At 57.2% G+C, this 14,808-nt stretch overlaps 1 protein-coding gene and 1 non-coding gene across 3 annotated transcripts; one reads left to right on the top strand and one right to left on the bottom strand.

Moving 5' to 3' along the window:
* Nucleotides 1-88: 88 nt before the first annotated feature.
* MED16 (mediator complex subunit 16) lies at nt 89-14,258 on the bottom strand. Of its 2 annotated transcripts, none has more exons than XM_019716034.3 (15): nt 14,122-14,258; nt 12,534-12,711; nt 11,630-11,737; nt 11,154-11,323; nt 9,537-9,968; nt 8,727-8,832; nt 6,820-6,975; nt 5,904-6,115; nt 5,224-5,430; nt 4,131-4,341; nt 3,587-3,720; nt 3,297-3,489; nt 2,628-2,844; nt 1,316-1,399; nt 89-783 (listed from the first exon to the last, which is right to left on the bottom strand). In XM_019716034.3, the coding sequence occupies exons 2-15, from the start codon at nt 12,664-12,666 to the stop codon at nt 657-659; spliced, it is 2,490 nt and encodes an 829-aa protein (XP_019571593.2). In that variant the 5' UTR covers nt 12,667-12,711; nt 14,122-14,258; the 3' UTR covers nt 89-656. The 2 variants fall into 2 exon arrangements, with proteins under 2 accessions (XP_019571593.2, XP_074193475.1); XM_074337374.2 differs by lacking the exon at nt 14,122-14,258 and adding an exon at nt 13,755-13,989.
* A 248-nt stretch (nt 14,259-14,506) lies between these two features.
* LOC141573002 (U6 spliceosomal RNA) lies at nt 14,507-14,613 on the top strand. Its single transcript, XR_012498587.1, has one exon. It is a non-coding gene; the product is annotated as a U6 spliceosomal RNA (small nuclear RNA).
* Nucleotides 14,614-14,808: the final 195 nt, after the last annotated feature.

Below are 14,808 nucleotides of genomic sequence, written 5' to 3' on the forward strand. Positions count from 1 at the left end.
CAAGACTGCGTGATAGGGGAGGGGAGTTGGAGTGGGCGGGGCCTAGGAAGGGGCTGCTGGGCGACACTCACCACACACCAAGCGCCTGTGACCCAACCCAGCTGAACATTTATTGGGCGGCCCAGGTCAGAGCCCCCTGGATGAGCAGCTACAGGTGAGCATACTGAGGCAGGAGCCTGGCTGGCGTCACTGGCAGCAACCTCTGGACACCCGATAGGTTCACGTGGGACCTTTTAAAGGACAGATGCCCAGACTGTCGTGGACCCTCTGATCTGGGACATCTGGAGGTGCTCCTGGGGGTCTGCAGGTCCGGGGAGGTCAGCACTTGGGTTGTGAGACCTAAGGGGCAGGCCCAGGTCTGTCTCAGCACCCAGGACGGGTAGATACACAGCCGGGCCTCTCCTCCTGGGACATGCCATTAGGCTCCGAGGGAGAGAAAGTGGTGCCGTTTTGGGCTGAGGGGAGCCACCTGGAGGAGGCTTCAGGCCATATCCTCAACTGCCCTCCCTGTCACAGGAGATGAGGCCCCAAGTGTCACCTTTCAAAGATATTTTTTAACACACCCGATGAAGGTCCCAAGTGTGTGAGTGCTGTCACCAGTGAGGAAGCAGTGTCGCCTTCCCATCAGGAATCTATTTACAGCACAGAGACCCGAGTCAGGGGCAGCTGAGGGCCATCCGCCGCCACAGCCCCCCACACAGGCAGTTCTTGATCCAGCGCTGTTCCCACTGCTTGACAGCCGTCGTCTTGTTGGGTGACTTCAGCATGGTGACACAGCCACACCTGCAGGCAGAGCCGGTGGGAGGAGATGGGGGGACCACTCCCACCTGCCACTGCACCCTTGTACACACTGTTCCCCCACAGGAATGCTGTTCCCGGCACTGCCCCCATGCCAAGCTAACTCTGCATGTCCTTCTGTCCCGGCTCAGGCATTGCCCCCTTACCTCCATGAATGGACAATGCAGGGGTTGGGAGTTCAAGTCCTGACTCAGAAACTCCCTAGTGTCTGGGGTTGTGTGGCAGCAACGGGCCACATTTGCAAAGTGCCAGCACAGGGCAAGGGCTGTGCCCTGGTTGCTCCTTTATTCCTGCAACTTGGGTTACCAGGAGCTCCATGAGGGCTGTGCAGTCACTGTCAATGTCCTAGGATGGGACCGCCAGGACCTCCTGAGGCAGCCTGGCCCTTACAGAGACTACAAGGGAGGCACGCTCATGGGTGGGGAAACTGAGCCTCACAGAGTAAAAGCCCCTCAGCCCGGGGTCCTGGGTGCAGAGCCGAGGCAGCATGTGCTGCAGCACCGCAGGTGCAGCTCACCGGGTACAGGCCTTGCACTCCTCCGTGGGGTAGGCGCCCAGATGCAGCCTCCGCAGGTGGTCCATCTTGGGCTGGCCCGGTGCCCTGACAGGCGAGGGGAGACCGGAGGGCGTCAGGGCCGTGCACACACATACACACACACACACACACGCATGCACATGCTGGCATGGGCCTATCTCCCAGATACAAAGTGTACATGAAGCCCCCACCATGGCAGAACACAAGGGAAGGTGCGTCCGTGTGTGGGAGTGTCCACATGCCTTCTGCTCGCAGACATATTGGGCCTGGATGGTGCCGAGCCCTCTGGATGACACCAGAGAACTTCGCAGCAGGAAACCCTGTTTCTGGAGGGGAAACGGTGGCTGGGCCGGCTCGTTATACTCATGTGAAATATGTTTAAAAGTTTTCAAAACAAAAGGTTCAAAAGCTGCCCGTGATGACCTCCTCGTTCATAAAAGTCTGTTGTGAAATGCAGACACAGAGGGAAGCCTGTGATTCACCAGGCTGTGTCCCACCACGAAACAAGGAAGGAAGTGCTGGGAGGGCCTGGAGGTGAGACTGCTCTTCCTTCTGCTCACTGTTTTCTGAAACTTCCACCCAAAGGAACAGGCTATGTGGGGAGGTCACGTGTGTCTCTTCACCCAATGAGCATCAAGCGGGGGTGGGAGCCTGACAGTCCTGGTTGGGATTGCCCCTAGGCTGCTTCCTGGCTCTGACCTTGGTTCAGTGACTGCACCTTTCTGAGATGTTCACTCACCTATGAGATGGGGACAAAACCCCACCCCATGGTGCTGTGAGCAGTAAAGGGTTAAACTCAGCAGGCTTTGGCTGTTTAGATTCCACATTTCCAAAAACAGGGCCAGCCCCAGACTGCCAGAGGTCCCCTCAGCCCCGTGAAGGTCCTGCCTGACACAGCGTTTTATCTGCTGGGGGCCACGGGCCAGGCCAGGTGTGGTTTATGGTAAGGGGCTTGGGCCACGTTGTATCAGCTTGACCTCTGCAGGAGCTGGAGCCTGAGGAACCAAGGTCACCACGTGGGCACTGTATACAGTGACAGACCACGGGGAGGCTATTACATACACACCCAAGGGCACAAATCAGTAAAGACACAGGTGACAGTGGAGGGAAGTGACAGGTACTGAGGTGTGGGGGGGAATTCAGTGACTGAGCGATGGACATCTCTAGGGGACAGAAGGCGGCAGCAGGTACAACACATGCACAGGCCCCGAGGCAGAGGCATGAAGGAGGGGGTCAGGTAGTTTTAGGGGGAACCTCCTGGAAGGAACAATGGCGCAAGGCAGAGGGCACGCACCTGATGAGGCCATCCAGCTGCAAGGTGGTGGCGCTGCCAGGCAGAGCGGGAGCCTTGCCAAAGTGCAGCCGCAGGGGCTGCTTGGGCTGCAAGCGGCTGACCAGGCCGTCGCTGACAGGCAGCCAATCCAGGCTGGGGATGAGCAGCTGGCTGGGCAGCAGGCAGCACTCGTCAACGAGTGCCTCGTCTGGTTCGCTTGTGGGGCCCTCATCACGGCCTGCAGGGAGAGGAGCGGGACCATGAGGACGTCATACGCAGCTTGGAGCTCAGCGACCATGTCTGAGCCCAGTTCCGCCCTGACTTCCCGGGTGGCCATGGAAGCTCTTCCCCCTCTCTCGCCTCAGTCTTCTCTGTAAAACAGGAATCCAATCATTCACTGAAAAAACATTGAGCACTGGGTGCCTTCCTGGGAACAGGGCTGCAAGAATGACAGAACCTAGCCCTCCAGAAATACATGGCCTGGTGACACAAGACAAGCCACCAGTGCCTAGTAACGGCTGATGTCTAATGAGCACCCACCCTGTACTTGGACATGTGCTGGGTGCGAGGGAAACAGTGGGGACCAAGACAGAGCTGGTTCAACCTGTGGGTGCTTCTATTCTAGTGGGGGGGCCTTAGCCAGGGGTTGTAGGTTGGTGGGGGATGGGAGCAGAGGGCTGGGTGTCTCACAGCAGATCCAAAGCTTGGTGAGCAGACGGAAGAGCAGGGACATGCTGTCTTGGGTGTCGGAGGTGGCTGTGTACACAGGCAGGCAGCTGGGCTTCAGCAGGCCCCAGATGCGGATGACGACCATCAGCTCCCGCAGCATGCCCAGCGAGGGGCCGTCCCGCAGGAAGCTGTGGCCAGGCCGCAGTGGAGAGCCCTGGGGGAGAAGCACTCAGGCTGTGCATTTAACTGTGTGCAGCATCCTAGGACCTCGGTGGGTTCTGGGGCAGGGGGTTCTGGGGAAGGACAGGTACCTGGTTGGGCAGGCTGGCCAGCAGGTAGAGCACAAAGTCACCCACCCACTGCAGGAGCTGCTGCAGTGCCTGCAGCGTGTTCATATCCAACACAAACTCCTCTGTCTTGAGGTTGATCATGACCTTGTCGATGTCTGCAAGGGAAGAGCAGTCAAGAGCAGCGGGGCCCTAATGCGCACACGGGCTGGCCCCACTTTGCACCTTTGTTGCCTCACAACCCACTGGCATCCACCATGAGCTGGGGCCAACCCAACGCAGTGAACAAGGGAGTGGGCAGGATCGCTAAGCGGGGGACCTTGAGGAAGGGGTGGGGCCCAGAGCCGCAGACCCACTTGTGCTGCTTCCCCCGCAGCTCCTCCCCTCCCAGGCATTTGCTCAGGGACACAGCTCCCAGGCCCGGCTGACCCGTCTTTCGTTCCTCTCTGGTTGACATCTGCCCCCAGCTCTAGGTCAGCCCTCAGGACTGGCACATCCCCCTATTTCAGGGACCATGCCAGGCACAGGAGACACCAGTGAACAGTCCTTGAGTAGAGACAGGACCCACCGACATCCGTGATCTTGGTGCAGATCTCAGTCAGCCGGTCGCCGGGACTCTTGTCGGGCGTGTTGAGGATGTGTGGACGCAGCAGGGACTTGAGCATGGAGCTGACAGCGATGAGGAAGAGCTTGGCATGGTAGTCGCACACGCGGGTCACCGTGCAGGGTGACAGCTTGCACAGGGAGGCCTTCATGGCCAGGATCCGGGTGGAGAGGACCTGGGGGACGGGCGGCGTGAGGTGGGACATCAGCCTGAGAGGCCTGCGGAAGAGGCTTTTGCCACAGCGTGTAGCTGGCTGGGCAGGTGAGGCAGCCTGCTTAACCTCTCTGTGCCTCACCTCCAACGGCAGAATCTGGTAAGAGGACCTGCCTACAGGATGGGTGGGGTGTCACTCTGCCCCCAAAGGACAGTGGGCCATGTCTGGGGACATTGTGGTTGTCACACTGGGGGTGCTCCTTGCACTGGGGAAGTGAGGCCAGGGAGGCTGCTCAGGCCCCACAGTGCCCAGGACGGCCTCCTCCGAGATAACCTAGCCCAGTGTAAGTAGTGCTGGGGGGACCTGGTGCCGTGGGACAACCGAATGTGCCGATGCATTAAAATGATGCATGGTTAGGGCTCCTAAGCGTGTGATTGTCTTTCTGCCGTGTCCGCACACCCTACCTAATAGGCTCACTCCTGTCCTATCAAGCTGTTCTTGTGAAGGAGTCCTTGTCCCCTTGTACCATCTTACTGGTCACTGCTGGCAGAAAGGAAAACCACCCATTTCTACAACTGTGCTTGTGCAGTGCCCATGCTGACCTCCCACTGGATCTCAGGGCCCCCAGGTGCTCATGGTTTCAGAGGCACACACGTGTTGTCTGGTCATCGCTCTCTCTTCCCCTTTGATGTCTGAGCCTATTTGTTGCCCCTGTCATGTTGTGTGGGCGAGTTGCCGAGATCCAAACTGGCATGCACACGTCGCACTCAGAGTGGTTTGGGGACATGGCCTCCTGTCCATGGCAGGGAGGCAGGGCCCCAGGGGTTCACGTCCCACCTGGAGGGTTCTGACTTTCTACAAAAAACTCAAGGTGAAGAAGTTGGGGGTGTTGCCTGGCACCACCTGCTGCAAGGTGGCGCTCTGGCGCGTGTACTCCTCGTGCAGCCTGTCCACCAGGCTCTGCACCATGGCCGGCTGCACGTGCAGCAGGATATCCCACCAGTCGTAGCCAGTCACCATGCAGTACTCCAGCAGGAAAAGCAGGTGTCGCAGGGCCAGGCCCATGTCCAGCGTGTGGCCCATGGAAGGCGAGATGCGGAGCATGCTCAGCTGCGGGAAGGAACGGCCAGTGAGGCCAGAGGGCACACTTGGGTCCTGGCCCCACCGCCTTGGTGGGCATCAAAGACCGCCACGTAGAAGCATTCATGGGCTCGCAGGAGCAGCACACACTGGATGTCAATGGAGTCCCACTTCCCAGAAACAGCCTGAGGGGCCACCCTACACCTGCAAGGCACATCTGGGGTGACTGGACCTCCATGGAAGACGCAGACCCACGTGGGGCTGTGGGGGTCCCACCATTCCCCAGGAAAGCTGAGCACCTCACACAAAGGCCTGTAGAACGGTGATGGGCAAGGCTACCACACAATGGTGCCATGGAAATGGAACCAAAACAAGTGACAGGCAGCAGTCCGACACTGACTTGACAGAGCCCATGTCCTCCCAGGAAGCAGGCTGGCATGGGGTGGGGACTCCCCCTGTCCCCACCGCACAGGTGGCTTTGATACACCCAGGCCAGCGCTTACCTTCCCGTGGTTGTCGATGCCCACAAGGGCCAGGGAGGTCCAGGAGAGCTGCATGGCCTTGAAGTGGACGGCAGGACCCGTGGTCCGAGGGCGCTTGATGGCCGGCTCATCCACAGCACGTGTGGCCACAGAGCTGTAGAAGACAGCCATGGTCTGCAGTGACAGTCGGTGCACAATGTGGACGCTGCCATCATGGAAGGCCAGGGCCAGCCCTGGGGAAGGGACATATGCAGGGGTCAGGCGAATGACCTCCAAGCTCTGGATAATGGGAAGTGCCTGCCCTGGGGAGGGGTGAGGCCTTAGCTGCCTGGGGCCCAGTGCCCATGTTGGGCTGGCTGTCCCAACAGCCGTGCCCCCTTCCTTTGCTAACAGCCCACGAGAGTCAGTGCAGCACCCCACTGCCAGTTCAGGCTGTACACCCCCCACTCTTTTGCAGCTGGCACTAAGTTTTGGCTGATGTTAGCAAACATACAACTCCCAGGGGGCCAAGCTGGGAGGGGAGAGGGGCACACAAAAGGCCTCATGGTGGTAACAGAGGTCAGTGAAGCCATGGGCTTGAGCCTTAAGCTTGTAATGAACATGTAGCAGGGTCGGGGGGCTGTCAGCTGTCACAACACTTTAAGCCTAACTCGTTCATGGTCACGGGCCCAGGAACTGAACCTAGGATCAACATCTCAGCTGCTACCACAGGGTGGGGAGGCTGCCTACCTGGAAAGTTTGCCCCAAGTTCCCAACCTCTGTTTTACTGATTTCTAATAGCTCTTTACATATTAAAGATACAGCTTTTCATCAGCCAGCCTCACAGCCCTTTGAGCCTCTGCCCTTAAAGCAGGGCCACCAGCTCACCAGGAACTGACTTGAGGCCAGGAGGCTCTCATGGCCCTGAGAACTGAGTCTGAGGCAGAGCCTGCCGTACCGAGGCCAGGGTAGAACTGTGTGTCGCTGGCCACCTTCAGGTCAGTGTTGGTGAGTGAGATGGGCAGCTTGGGCAGTGCCACAGCAGATACCCGGTCCAAGTCATTGGTGGCCGACAAGATCCTCCATTTGAGAATCATGGGCTGCTTGTCACCAACTGAAAAGAGGCAGGGACACAGAATAGCAATGGAATGAAAACAAATGCTGCAAATGGACCCCCGCAGGGGGCACCAGCCAAGCCCCCTTCTTCAATCCCTGGGTCTGGGCCTCCTTGGGGCCCGCCTCAGCCCTGACAACTGGGTGACATGCCCCAGCTAGCTGCTTGGTGTGGGATGGGTGTGTGACAGGAGGTAGCCAACAGAACCCAGTCCTGGGGCACCATGGGGATGGGTTAGACCTGATAAACTGATAGGGGATGCCACCCCAGACCTTGCCTCCACACAAACCCTGAAACTCCCCTTACAACTCGGCCAACTTGCATTGGGTTTTCTGTCCCTTATGATTTAAGAAGTCCTGGGTGGGACTCCAGCTCTCCCTACCAGATAAGACATATCTCCTTCCTGTGTCCACCCCTCGGCGTGATGCTGAATACCCCCCTAACAGGAGGTAGAATGATTTCTGTGAACTGGGCATGGCCAGTTGGGGCTGGTGCACATGATGTGAGCAGAGGCTCACAGCGGGCTGGTCTGCAGGGCTGGCACCCTGGGAAAATGGGCCCAGATGCCATCAGCAGCCCAAGCCCGGAGGCTGATGGCAGGAACAGGAATCAGGCAGGTGCAATGGGCAGCCAACTCAGGACAACACAGGCTGTGGTTCTGAGCCTCAGTTTGGGGCTGGTTTATTACACAGCAAAGGCATCACAGGGCTCCTCTTTGCCACCCATGCGCCTCCAGATCTGTGCCCCCGGGTGGCTCCCCAGTTTATAAACCTGCTGCAAAACCAGCAAGAGAATCTCCGGAAACATCACCCCTCCCAGGGGAAACTGAGGCCCAGGGAGGTCACAGAGTGAAATTCAGTACACAGAGTGTAAGGGTAAAAACCACAGCGGGGTGTCCAGGGAGGGCCTGCAGGCCAGGCACTCTGCCCAGCCATTTACACACTTCCTTTCCCCTGACCAGTGCCTGGAGAGACAGAGGCCCCCTGTAGGGCCACCAGCTGCTGTACACAAGCTCCCCAGGATGCTGGTCCAGGGACAGGGCAGGGATGGCCCTCTTTACATTAATTACTCTGTGGCCAAAATGGGAAGCTTATGGAACCACCACCGCCACAGGTGTGGGTGCAGAGACATCACGGTCCTCTTGACACTGTTTCATTAGCGGCTTCTGCTTAGCATCCCAGCAGGTCCAACCACTCCAGAGTCCATTAGCACTAATCAGCAAAAAGCCAAGCTTTCTTCGGAGAGGCAGCATGAAACCTGGGGGGCGGGATTTACCCCCTCAGTCCCCCAACCCTGGCTTCAGCGGATGAAATCGAAGTGGCTTTTTCTAGGGTCTGTGTCAGAGGAGAGGGTGCTTATCTTAGTGGGGCATCTTTGGGCCATGGGGGCTTCACGTGGGTGTGAGGATGGGGGAGAGGGAGGTGAGGAAAACCAGCGAGTGTGTTCTTGGCAAACATAGTTAACCCCTCCAGCCTCGATTTCCTCACATTATACCAGGGTTTCCAGAAGATTCCATGGCTTTTAGGATTGGGTGCCTCCCTGTGGCCCTGTTCTAGCTCCTGACCTCGTGCCCCAGGACCTTTGCACTACCATTCCTCCACTAGGCACATGGTCCCCAAAGGAGGTTTTAGGGTGAGATGGTTAAGGCTGCCTGCTGAGTGACTGTGGGCAAGGACTTTGCCTCCCTGAGCCTCAGTTTCCCCCAATTAAAAGTCAAATGCCCCAGCCTCCCTCCCCCGAGGGGTACTCACCCACAGGAGAGATCTGCTGGAAGATGTTGTTCACAGGGAGCCCCTCTTTCCGCAGGGACCAGCACTCCACGATGCTGCTAGTCTGGCTGGATGCGCACAGGAGCACCTGGGGGAAACGGCGGGCGGCTTGACAAGGACGCAGTGCCTCGAGCACATACACTTTGTGGGGCACTCATTGTACCCTGGGCTCAGTGCTGGCCTGCCTGATCCAGCCACCTCCCCTCCCTGGGCTTCCAGCTCCTCAATCGCTCATGCAGGCCCCAACCTCACAGCCATTGTGGATTCTAATCCAGGCCCCACCACCTGTCACCATGCTGAAACGAAACATCACCCTGATGGTGCGCTCCCTGGTGGGGCTTGGGCCTTATTGCTGTGCGGTTATGATGGGAACTCGGGTAACTTAGTAGAGTCAGTCCCCAAGTCGTACCCATCCTGGTCCAGGCAACTGCAGAAATGTCACCTCACATGGCAGAGGGACTTTGCAGGTAGGATTAAGTCAGGGCCCCCGAGATGGAGATGACCCTGGATTTCAGGGGGCCCGGTGTCATCACCGGGTCCTCATAAGAGGGAGTCAGGAGGCTCAGAGTCAGAGACATGGAACAGGCTGCACTGCTGGCTGTGACAATGGAGGAGGGGCCACAAGCCAGGGACGCGGTGCCTCTAGAAGCCGGAAAAGGCCGGGAACGGTTCTCCCGGGGCCTCGGGAAGGACCGGCCCTGCCCTCACCTGGGTTTAGCCCCGAGAGGCCTGTGTGGGCACCCAACCCCAGGAATGCCAGTGAGTGTTGGAGTACAGCCGCCGGGCACTCACCTGCTCTGACATGTCACGGGCCAGGAACTTGAGGTGGGTGACGGCAGGGAACCTGGCCTTGCGGTTGGGGTCGGTGGTGCAGCGCATGAATAGAGAGGGAAGGATCTCAGTGTCCACACGGCACTTCTCGCTGACCACGCCCACACACACCTTGTAGAACTGCACGGGGCAGGCACTGCTGCCATCCGCCGTGGCCACCACGATATTGCCACCACCCGTGAAAGCGATGTCAGCCAGGGCCACACGGCTGCGCAGCCGGCACAGGCTCTCCGTCGACGTTAGCACCTGCCCGCTTGGCTTGAGTAGGGACACGGTGACCAGGCCGCTGACCGTCACTGCGATCCAGCCCTCCATGGGCTTGCCCCCAAACAGCGTGAGCGACGGCGAGAACTTGACACGGGAGAACTTTTCCCCGAAGCTGGAGACTCCTGACTGTGGGGGAGGGAGTAAAGGGGTCCACTTAGTGCCGAAGTCCCCAGCCTAGGGTGGCAAGAAAGACACCCTGCCAGCCATTCTGGGTCTGCCTCTTGTGACCCGAAGACCCCCCTCTGGGAGTCACACTAAAAAACACACAGAGGAACAATGAGACAGAAGCCATGAGAATGTGGACTTGAATTCAAATCCTGCCTCGGCCACTTGCGCACTATGTGATGTGGGCCTCTCTGGCCCTCAGTCTCCTCATCTGCACTTTGCAGGACCGTAGTGAGGATCAAATGACTAAACATGTGTAGGACAGGAATTGCAACCTTCTCCTATAAAGGGCCAGACACAGCATTTTCACTTTTGCAGGCCAGGTAGCCTCTGCTGCGACTGCTCACTCTCCCCCTGCATTTGCAGAAGCAGCCACTGAGCTAAGACTGCTCACAAACACAGACCCCCTTCAGTAAAGCAATCAGGAGGTGCTGTGAAAGTACTGGCTGCTGCTGCTATTTTCTTACTATTTTATGTTTGCAAATTGGATTTAAGGTATGATTTATATGCAAGAAAACTCACCCTCTTTTAAGCATATAGTTCCATGAGTCTTGACAAATATGTTTCATCACTGAAACAACCCCGAGCAGGAGGCTACACAGGGTTTCTCTAGGTGGCCTGAGAACACCTGTGTCCCTCTGGTGAGCTGGAACAGAATGCAGGCTCCTGGGCCTCAGACCTTGCCTGGCCCTGAGCCGAGCCCTCTCATGCCTTCTCTCATTGACTCTTCACCAAGATCCACCATCAACCCCATCTGACAATGAGCAAAGTGGTGCACAGAGGCTTGAAGTCAGGATTTGAATTCAGGTGCCCCTTGACCCAGGTGGCTCCACGCTTCACTGTGACACTGGGCTGAAGTATAGGCTGAACAGAGAAATTATGGAATGTTACTAAATCAAAGAGTGGGCTAGGTTTTGAGGAGAGCAGCCATCATTTAAATGGGAGGCTCACTGAAGACAGCAGCCATCGGTTAAATGGCTGGCCCACAGAAGTTAACTGACTGATTAATCAAAAGTGTGAGCCAGGTCCACACCTCAAAAAACCAGAGGATTTCAGTGATGGGAGAAGAGGAGCCAGGTGCACTGGTAGATGGGTATAGTAGATGCCCTCGTCCACAGCACTTGTTTTCTCAAACAGGATGCCCACCTTTTCCACGTGCAGCGCCAGCTTCACACCGTTGTGCAGCCAGGACAGGGCCACAATGGGGTCCCCTTCTACCAGGCTGCCCACAGAGCTCTCCCAGCTGTTGGCCAGATGGTCCGCCATACTCCAGCACTTGATCTGTCCGTTGGCATCAGCTGACAGTAGCCGGGAGCCTGTGGGAGGCAAACCTGCATCACAAACCCCCACTGCGAGCCGGGATAATCACTGCAGTATGTTACGGGCCTCGGAGAAAGCAGCCCAGGGGAGTGGCACAAGGTATGCTAAGGAAATGGCTCTGGACATGGGGAACAGGAAGAGCAGCAGCTGCAAAGCCACAGGTCAAAGGTTCGAGTTCCAGCTCTGGACTCTGGTGACGTAACCAGGAAAAGACAGAGCATGTGACCCTGGGATTGAGTCAAGGGTGAGCATCACCGTGGTCTCTCTCCGCCATGCAGGAACACCCTCGGCTCTGCCCTCACCTGACTGGTCCCACTCAAGGCAGGTGATGGCCTCGCAGTGCCCCGAGTTGATAGAGTGCACATCCCAGGGATGCTCCGTGTCCAGGATGTGGATCAGTCGGGTCAGGTCTGCCGGGGACGGGGGACAGGGCATAGTCAGCACGGTGATAATGACATGGCCCTGAGGCAACCAATGACCCCAGGGGAACTCAGGGAGGAAGCCAGAGAATGTCCCACCCACAGGGGAGTCACGGAGGTGCTGCTGACCAGATCGACAGCCCAGGCAGTAACGAGGAACAGGCCGTGTCCCCTCAGGAGAACAGAGCAGGCCCAGGAGTCTGCCACCAGTGTGTCTACAACCACATTTTTAAGAGACCCAGAAAACAGAATGGGAAGAAAATGACCCCATAAATGCTAACATGGAAGGTAACAGGTGGTTCTCTTTATCCTCAGTTTCTGTGCTTTTTAAATGTTCTGTAATGAGTGCACATTACTCAGATGATGGAGAGAAGACAGCCCAGCATCCGTGCATCTTAGAGGCTTTCGAAAGCCAAACAGTGACATGTACGGCCCAGAAACTGAGGCACTAGTCTCCAACAAACCTGAGTGGGATGCCCACCCTCACCCCCTCCTATCACATAGGTGTAGGAGAACATCACTACAGTAGCCACCACTTAAATGGGAGGTTCACTGAGGATAGCAGGCATCAGTTCAATGCGTCTGCCCTTCGCACACCTGTGAGGAAGAGACCCTCACCACCCCCAGTTACAAATGAAGAAGCCCTGAGAGGGCCTGGATGGGTGGAGGATAGTTCCCAGGCAGGCCTGGAGACTCGGAGTTGCCCTATAGCAGTGTTCCAGGTACTGTGGGAGCCTGTGTGAAGAGAGGAAGGACAGGGAGCTGGGCTGGAGGTGAGGGGACACACCCTGGTCGTCGTTCCGGAGGTCTGTGGTAAAGGCGATGAGGTTGCGGCAGGACCAGGCGCATGCCAGGGGCACTGATGGGCAGTGGGTGCTCCTGGGCCATTTCTCCCACTCGCAGACATAAGCCAGATCCATCTGTCACAGGTCACTCACCAGTCACCCGAGAGAGGGAATGACCACCTGAGGGAGTGACAGAGAGGACTAGCTCATCATAGCATTCACTGAGCACCTGTAGGGCACTGAAAGTTATGCTGGATGCTGGGTCGCCAGAGAATGCAAAGGGCTCAATCCCTGACCTTGGGTTTGGGGCGGGGTGGGGGGGGGTGGGTGCATTTTAAACATGGAGGGTCAAGGAGGCCACACCAGGGACACAACATTTGAGCATGGGTGTGAGGGAGATCTGAGGTATGGAGATGTCTGGGGAAGAGCATTCCTAGCAGAGGGTACAGCCAGTGAAAAGGTACAGAGGCTGGATCGAGTCTAGGGTACTGAAGGAGTGGCCAGGCAGCTGAGCTGAGGGTAGGGGTGACGGCGAGCTTTCATCCAAAGTGAGGTGTGAGCCCCAGGAGGGCTGTGACCAATTTATGTTTCAACAGGACCCCTCTGGCTCTCTGCAGGGTACAGCTTAGGAGATGGGGTGGAGGTGACTGCACTGGTCCAGGCTAGTAACAAGGTGGATGGCAGTGGCAACTGTAAGAAGAGGTCGGATCCTGGGTTTATTCGGAAGGCAGGGCACTAGTGGGGCTGCCGTGGGGCTGCCTTTGGCCGCGTTGGCGGGGAGTCAGCAGTTTGGTCTTAGCGTGGGACGTGCTGAGTGTAGCGCTAACAACAGAGGCGAACGTTTCCACAGAGCTATGTGCCCAGCATCAATTATAGGTTATTTCCTTTCACCATCACAAAAGCCCAGTGAGACTGTTAATACGATCAACCCCCACGTCCCCAATTCGCCAGGCCCTGCTCCAGAACAACAAAGCCCCGCCACAAGCCCCTTCAACACTTTAAGTTCCGCTCCCAAAGCCCTCCATCCCCATCCCCTTCAATCTTCGCTTTCCAAACTCCGCTCCCAATTTGTTCCTTGAGCTCCCAGGCCCAGCCTAAACTCTCAGGCTCCACTCCAGAGACCCCAACCAATCCCCAGCTCAGTCCCCAAAGACCTCCAGCCACGCCCCCAACAACCTTTGCTTTCCAAACCCCAACCCAGATACCTGGCCTCCAGGACTCACCTCCAATTCTCCTTCGGTACTCCAGACTCCATCACGGGGGCCCCACGCAATCTTTAGGTCCCGCCCCCAAGTCTCCCAGACCCTCAAGCCTCCCCTCCATTCGTCGGAGGCCCCTCCTCAGGGAGAAACAATCCCTAGACCCCGCCCCAATTTCCCCCAGTTCCGGACCCCGAGTTGCCGCCAAAAACCCCAGACCAAGCCTAGCGCGGCCCAGGCCACGTACCCAGAACCCTTTGCTCTCCAGACCCGCCCTCTGACTCCACAGACCCCGCCCAGGGCCCACGACTCTCCGCCTTCTCCGGGCCGTGCTGCCCTGGGCCGTCAGGAGGCCGGCCGACCCTTCGGGTCCTCTTAGTCCCGCACTCACCGGACGGGCCCGTACACCACGGCCGCATACAGCACTCGTCCTAACTCCCCGGTTCCAGCGCCACCATCTTTCCCCACGACCAACGACTCGACTGCGCAGCGCGGCCCCTTCCCGGAGACTTCTGGGACTGCGCTGGCTCCTGCTCCGTCCCACTTCCGGTTCGTTTGCATATAGGCATTAATAATTCCCAGCAGCCACCTGAGTTTTATTTGGTAGCAAAAGGAACACTTTTTCAACTCCAGTAAATGACCTCATTTGGTTCCGCTATATGTTACCCTAATATCATATAAAAACTTGTTGCTAAACTTTTGTAAAGAAGTTCACCCTTAGTGAAAAGAAATTTTATCTTTGCCCTTTAAATAGTCCTCGGATCAGCTGTCAGTACGTGCTCGCTTCGGCAGCACATATACTAAAATTGGAACGATACAGAGAAGATTAGCATGGCCCCTGCGCAAGGATGACACGCAAATTCGTGAAGCGTTCCATATTTTTGCTTTTCTGGTATCAGGAACTGAGACAAAATAAAGGAAGTGCTTTACCCAATCGAGGTTCCTTCCGGTCTCAACCCCCATCACGAAGTCCTCTAAAAGCTAGTTCTGTTTGTTTTCTTCTTTTGTATTGTTCATAGGTGGGGAAACTGAGCCGCTGATAAGCCAGGTACCTTATTCAATTGAGGGCTCCTCTGGA

Source organism: Rhinolophus sinicus, chromosome 15 (genome assembly GCF_057876585.1).
Source record: "Rhinolophus sinicus isolate RSI-liver-muscle chromosome 15, RSI-T2T, whole genome shotgun sequence".
NCBI classification, from domain to species: domain Eukaryota; kingdom Metazoa; phylum Chordata; class Mammalia; order Chiroptera; family Rhinolophidae; genus Rhinolophus; species Rhinolophus sinicus.